At 35.8% G+C, this 7483-nt stretch overlaps 1 protein-coding gene across 3 annotated transcripts; it reads left to right on the forward strand.

Annotated features, from left to right (window-relative positions):
• The first annotated feature begins 835 nt into the window (after positions 1-835).
• Positions 836-7391, forward strand: LOC145224256 (urocanate hydratase-like). Of its 3 annotated transcripts, XM_080090713.1 has the most exons (15): positions 838-1038; positions 1282-1412; positions 1790-1883; positions 1941-2000; positions 2095-2218; positions 2506-2658; positions 3081-3205; positions 3261-3412; positions 4004-4183; positions 4405-4590; positions 5108-5228; positions 5522-5671; positions 6185-6308; positions 6587-6768; positions 7051-7391. In XM_080090713.1, exons 1-15 carry the CDS (start codon positions 907-909, stop codon positions 7159-7161), a joined length of 2025 nt encoding a protein of 674 aa, XP_079946839.1. In that variant the 5' UTR covers positions 838-906; the 3' UTR covers positions 7162-7391. The 3 variants fall into 3 exon arrangements, with proteins under 3 accessions (XP_079946842.1, XP_079946841.1, XP_079946839.1); XM_080090715.1 differs by lacking the exon at positions 7051-7391 and having other exon boundaries at positions 837-1038; positions 6570-6741; XM_080090716.1 differs by lacking the exons at positions 6185-6308; positions 6587-6768; positions 7051-7391 and adding an exon at positions 5999-6178 and having other exon boundaries at positions 836-1038.
• Positions 7392-7483: the final 92 nt, after the last annotated feature.

Raw genomic sequence — 7483 nt, forward strand, 5'->3', positions numbered from 1 at the left:
GTCTAAAGCAGAAAAAAATGTAAACAGATTTGAACAAAATAGTCCAGTTTTTCAACGTATCAAAATGTCTACTCTTTTGCTGCATACCCAGTCTGCAGAACATGGCAGTTCCCGACGAGATCTCGTGCGTGAAGGACCAACATGTCCCGCGTGCGCGCGTGCACGACCCGTAAGTTCGCGTGCGAGGCCAAGTTCAGCAGGCGCATAGCAAGTAAAAGAAGTCAAGACAGGCCAATTAAACGCCTTTGGAGCGAAATTTCCGCGTGCAACCCCCCAAAATTGGCGTGCAAATTTTTTTTTTACAAAAAATAATCGCGCGTGCAGCTGCCACACTCTGCAGACTGGCTGCATACGCTGTGGCGTAGACGTATTGTTGTATTTACAGTCATGGTGTGACGTAGTTTGTTGTTACTGCGTAGTGCTCTTCAATGCAGCTGAACTGCTGAAGCGATAGAACATTGTTTGAGCATTATAAAGACTTTGCATAAACACAGGAAATATCTCGTACAGAATTGTAGGCGGCAGTAGTGTTGCATTGGTACTAGTAGAATAAGCACCTTTTTTCTGGTCCCAAGATAGCTTGGATTTTTATGATATGTTTTCCCAAATTAGAAAGGATGCATAAATGTAAAAGCCTCAAGCCTGTAAATTATAAGCTGCAGACAGTGCACACTGTTTGGCCTACAAGGCCTCTTCAGTGCAGCTGGTGACAAGAGATAGGCCATATTGGCTAGTGTAGCCATCCAATAACACTCCTCACCATATAGTTTACAAAATCCTACTGAAAAATCTATTCTGATTTACAAAACTGTACTCTTTACAAGAACAAGTCAATTTCTTGGTGCGAAAATGTGTTTACATTTTTAGGTTGCCTTTTTTAGCTGCGAAGCAGTATAAAGTGCTAAAATGAGCAGACAAATATCACTGCAAGAACTTTGTTCAGGAATTCCAGATCCATTGCCAGATCTAAAAACAAGAGATGAAATGGTTCCACATGCACCATACAGGAACCATGATTTGACCAAACACCAAATAGAGGTAGAATAACAATTTACTTGGCATATATCAAACTTTTTAGTAATGTTGAAACAATGGTGAAAACAACATTTTTTAAAATTTGTGAATGTTTTTATTTATTATTTGAACGCCACATAGTCTAGTGTTTTCTGCAATATTTGGAGGAGTTTTAGAGCATAAGTGGTTGCAAGGTTATATTTGTAGAAGTTTGTTATGTTCTCATTTACGTGGCTGTTTTATTTTTTTGATTTTTACATTTAACAGGTGGCGATCAGAAATGCTCTTCGTTATTTTCCACCCAAATATCACCAAACATTGAGCAAAGAGTTTCATGATGAATTGGAAAAATATGGCCACATTTATATGTACAGACTAATACCTGACATTGAAATGAAGTGAGTGGGTTGTAAAGTAGACGAAACAATTGTAGCACCACCGAATTTTACTTTAATTTGTGGATAAAAAACAAGCTTTTGTTATTATTTGATACTGACTAAGTATAGAGGGCTATGATTGTTTAAATCAGAAATGGAAGACGAAGAAATTGGTAATAATACACAGAATCGACTAAATTTGATTGGGACCAAAACCACTGGAATTTCGAAGTCACTTGAAATTAATTCTAGGTTTAAATAAACAATTGGAACCATATGCATTGAAATATTTGCCAAAAACAAAATAATAAGCTTGTTTAAAAGGACTTTTTGAAACAATAAAAAGGTCTCTTTTGACTTGTAAAAAATAAATAACACTTTGTTGCTATTTTATACAGAGCTTACCCTATTGATGAATATCCATGTAAAAGTAAACATGCTGCAGCAATAATGCACATGATAATGAACAATCTGGATCATAGAGTTGCACAGGTGATTTTATTTTGTTTAAAATGTTGTATTTCATTTTTAAACTGTCCATTTTTTCAGTTCCCTCATGAGTTGGTTACATATGGTGGAAATGGTCAGGTTTTTAGCAATTGGGCACAGGTATAGCATTTTAAAAGATTTACAAACTGTTTTATATAAATTGTTAGGATCACTTTTCTTCTAAACAAAATTTGCTTGTCACAACATTTTTTAGTTTCGGTTGACAATGAAGTATTTGTCTGAAATGACCGATGAACAGACACTGGTTATGTGTTCTGGCCACCCGCAAGGATTATATCCAAGCACAAAAAATTCACCCAGAGCAGTTATATCTAATGGTAAGTAGCAATAAGTTTAACTCAAAATGACTGTATTCCTGGTGTTAGAAACATAAAATAATAAAATAAGCTGTTTTTATCAATGTACTGTATTTCAGAGTTATATCGAGAATATGCAATTACCTGGAATATTTTTGACTGAAAATAGGCTACAATTTGGGATACAGCATGGAAAAAGTAGATTAAACCAAATAAAACCTTTTTGAAATTAAAATAACTCTAACGTACATGACCATTTCATACATAATAGAAATGAGTTTTCGGCAAAAAAGATGTTTGCATTCTAGGCATGGTTATACCGAATTACTCTTCAACAAATGATTATAACCGGATGTTTGCGATGGGTGTTTCTATGTATGGACAAATGACTGCTGGTAGTTTTTGTTATATTGGACCACAGGGAATTGTACATGGAACAACCATAACTGTATTAAATGCAGGTAGTGTTTCGTCTTACTTTTCTGGTAAAAATTTGAATAGCTAATTAAAATAGGTCGTGCCAAAAATGTTTTTGTTGAAAACAGAACTGCCATTAAGCTTGTACAGAGTAAATTCTGTTTTTAATCTGTTTGAAGTATTTCTTAAATTTTTGCTCGAACTGGTAATCCCTACTTTTAAGCTGACTTGTGCAGCGGTAAAAGTGATTTAACTGCCAGCGGGTTTACCACTGAGCCTGTGTAGCTCAGTTGATAGACCACGAGTTCCAGAAAGACTTCTGACATGGGTTTGAATCCCACCATAGGCTAGATTTTTCTAGCCTATACGCCTTGCCACATGGTGAATGCTTGGTGACCGGCTGATTCAAAATGACGCCTTAAATGGACCTGGCGTACTAAGATTCTCAAATTTTTGTGAAGTTTAGGTCGAAAATATCTGGGGGTCGATGACATGAGAGGAAAAATATTTGTAACCAGTGGTTTGGGTGGAATGAGTGGGGCTCAAGCAAAAGCTGCAGTTATTGCTGGCTGCGTTGGGGTCATTGCAGAGGTAAAAATAATATTTATATGAAAAACATGTTTTTTATGAAAATGCATTTTGTCAGGTTGATGAAACAGCATTAAATAAGAGACACAAGCAGGGATGGCTAATGGAAAAAACCTCAGATTTAGATGAACTGCTTGACATGATTAAAAAAGCTAGAAATTTGAAACAAGCTATTAGCATTGGTTATCATGGCAATGTGGTAGACGTATGGTAAGTTGCTTGCAGAAATAATGACAAAGTTTGTACAGTGCTGACTTTTTTGATAAAAAACACACCAGAAATCCTAAAGTTGATTTGTATTTAAGCCAACTGGCCAACTGATCTGCTTTTTTAATCACACACAAGTTAAATGACTTGTTTATTGTTCATAATTACCAAAGGCTACATGTTTGTATGTTTTTTTACTCTGAAAAATTGTCATCCACTATTTATGTTTTATCTGGTGGTAGCCCGAAATTCAGGAAAGCCAAAACTAAAATAACCAACACAATGATTAACCAATTAATCCTGAAAAAGAGATTTAAATCCCAATAAAACCAGAAAATAGCCCTTTAGGAATATTACCAGTGGTGGGATTTAGTCGGTTCGCACCAGTTCTATAGAACCGTCTCACGAAATTTTATGAGATCAGCAAACTGGTTAGCATTACTGGTTACTGTCAATGGACTTTTTGTAACAGAACTGGCTGAAAAATATGACTTTTGTGATAGAACCGACTGACAATCAATTTGAAACCCACCACTGAATACTACTGACACATAAGCACTATAAAATCTGTTTCAAAAAGTTTTGTTGTGACAGGGAGAAGTTGGTGAAGGAATACAAAAATACTGGAGAGTTACATGCAGATCTTGGATCGGATCAAACCTCATTGCACAATCCATTTAATGGAGGCTATTACCCTGTGGGTTTGAGCTTTTCTGAGGCAAATAAGTTAATGCAGGACGACCCACAAAAGTTTAAAACCTTGGTTCAAGAATCGTAAGTTGAAAGCGGAAAACTGGGTGTTAACGAAAACATTGTTTGGAACAGTTAAGGGGGTGAAAAAACAACAACTAACTACTCATGGCAAAAAGAGAGTTAAACACATGTTTTTGTATTCAGACCAATAATAAGAGCAAAAGTTATCAGTTTATGTGTGGTTTAGGTCAGAATATTCAAACAGGTCTGCATTTTTTTAACATTTGAACTATTTGATTTAGGTTGGTGAGGCATGTTGCGGCAATTAATGTCTTATCTGATGGTGGAATGCACTTCTGGGATTACGGTAATGCTTTTTTGCTGGAGGCCAAAATGGCTGGTGCCGATATATTAAAAAAAGGAGCAACAGTAGATGCTTCTTCAACTACTGACTTTCGTTATCCATCTTATGTTCAGCATATTATGGGGTAGATATTATCTTTGGTATTTGTTATTATTTCTTGACATTTTGTAAGTAAGCTGCAGACAGTGCACACTGTTTCGACCTATAAGGTCTCATCAGTGCAACCGGTGAGGAGAAATAGGCCGTATTGGCTAGTGTAGCCATCCATTGGCACTCCAATTTGTTGGGGCAATGGCTCCAATCTGTTGGGGCAAAGGCTTATAGGCCGGAAGAGTGTGTACTGTGTGTAGCTCTTCATGTACTTGAAGTAAATTTCCAAAAACCAATAAAGAAATGGTTTGTTGTTAACTATTAAGGCCAAAAACTTAACAAACCAAAAAAGCAACTGGGTAAAAATAAGGCTGTTAGTCGGGTTCTTAACCTTTTGGTTAAGCACCAAGGTTTACCTTGTTTGTGATGATGAATATTAACCACTAAAATGGCAATGCTAAGAAACCAAGGCTGTTTTGCTGGCCCATGTTATCAATTAGGACATATAATTTCAGATTGATCTCAGTGTTAAATACACATACTCTTTTTAGGGACATATTCTCACTAGGGTTCGGCCCCTTTCGTTGGGTTTGTACATCTGCAATGGCTACAGATTTAGCAGAAACAGACTGTTTGGCTGCTGAAGTTATTTCAAATTTAATGAAGACAGAGGTATACAGACCTTATAACGCATTTTTAAATGTGGGCATGTAGCGTGTTTTCATAAATAACAACAAAGTCCTAGTTAAAACAAAAAAAATTTGTGAAATTCTAAAATAGCATAAGTTTGGTCAAAAAAAGTTTGGTAAATCAAATCTAAAACATTTTGAGCTCAATCCTGTAAAAAAAAAAAATTGTGGACAAATGCTTCCAAAATACAGTATATGACTTTTGAATGCATGCTAAGGTATACAATTCATGCCTGGCATTCAAAAACCAATTATATATTGAACCAACACTTACAGACGGTAACTGAGGCAGCCAAGCAACAGTACGCTGACAATATTAAGTGGATTAAAGAAGCTGGCGACCACAAGTTGGTTGTTGGTTCACAAGCTCGCATTCTTTACTCAGATCAACAAGGCCGTGTAGCAATTGCAAGAGCTTTTAACCAGGTAAGTTTAATTACTAATTCAATATTCTTGGGCTCAAATTAGTATTAAAAAGCACTGTTTTGAATATGCAATCTTTACTCCTATCAATGTGTTGCAATTGCGAAAGTTTCTCTGGGGTCTGAATTTAAATCATAAACCACTGTTTCAAAATTTCCAAACAATACTATTTGGTATATCAGGGGATTTGACTTTTTGGCTAAGTCTGGGGAAAAATATTTACACTTTTAAAGTACAAATTGGAGTTGGGCTATTTTGTATTGGTTAAAAACCAACCATAATAAAGCCACATATAATTTTGTGTAAACGTTTTTTTTACAAAATAAATAGATTTGCAACAAAAAACACCAGACTTGGACCTGTTCTGTAAGAAACAAAAGTCAAGTCCGAGGTAAAACCTTCTGGTCCAATGCCCTGAGGTCTATGTACTGCATGCCACAAAAACGTTTTACAATTGGTGGAATATTTATTGGTTTGTCATAGTCATGGAGCCTTGTTCACATATTGTATTTTCAGGCAGTAAAGAATGGTCGAATTTCAGCCCCTGTCGTTATAAGTCGAGATCACCACGATGTCAGCGGAACGGACAGTCCATTCCGTGAAACTTCAAATATTTATGATGGGTCAGCATTTTGCGCTGGTAGGTTGGGCCATTACTTACACAACAATTATGGCACACATATTATGTTGGCTGATCGACAAGAAAGTTTACAACCTAAAAACATTTACAAAAGCATTTGTCTAGGGCTAGCCTATTAAGGAACTGGTGACATGGTAGTATACCAACAATTGTCATTTGTTAACTTTTTTCTGTTATATTTGTTATACATCGGCACCAAAAATTCAGGAAATTTTTGTACTATAGTTAAGAGTTTAAATAAAAAGTTTGTGTTGTGTGTAGAATTGAAATATTTTCAGACATGGCTGTGCAGAATTGCATTGGAGATTCATTCCGAGGGGCTACATGGGTGGCATTGCATAATGGGGGTGGAGTTGGCTGGGGTGAGGTTATAAACGGGGGCTTCGGAATGGTTTTAGATGGAAGTGACGAAGCAGAGGAAAGAGCAAAAATGATGCTGAACTGGGATGTCAATAATGGGGTAAGAATTCAATCTTTTTTTTATTTATGAAGGCAGCCTAGTTATGATGCTGGTACATAGACAAAATTTGGCACAAAACTGACTGCAAAAAGTAATTTGGAAAAGAAATTTTTGCCATTGTTAATCCAGACCCAAAATTAGGTGAAGATTCGCATAAATATTGATTAGTTAGAGCCTTACCACATTACAAATCATTTGTACTTTAAGTTTTGTTTGAATTAGGCAAAAATCAGGATAAGCCAAGATTTACTGTAGTACACTTAAGTCTTAATTATTTTTCAGGTTACAAGAAGAGCATGGTCAGGCAACCAACATGCGAAGGAAACTATTGAAAAGGCAATGAGGGATGACCCAAGATTAAAAGTTACTGTACCTTATGACGTTGACTTGTAAAAATAACAAGCTAAATGCAAATAACAATCATGTCCTATACAACCTTTTAAATTACAGGTGTTACATATGCAAGTGCAATTAACAACCATTTTACAAGAATCAACCTGCATATTGCACTACTTGCCTTATAAGTGTTGTATGTGTGTGGTACAAATTTTTATGTTGAATTGATTGGCTATGAAAAGAAGTGCAAATATGTTGTAATATAAGTATCAGCAACTTTTACCAAAGACCTTCGCAGACAAGCTTTTTAGATTTATTTGGGTATAATTAGACGTAGTCTTATACCTAATTTAAACATTGTAAGCTAGAAAACGTGTAA

The sequence above is a fragment of the Phallusia mammillata genome, chromosome 4, assembly GCF_965637545.1.
Source record: "Phallusia mammillata chromosome 4, kaPhaMamm4.hap1.1, whole genome shotgun sequence".
NCBI lineage: Eukaryota > Metazoa > Chordata > Ascidiacea > Phlebobranchia > Ascidiidae > Phallusia > Phallusia mammillata.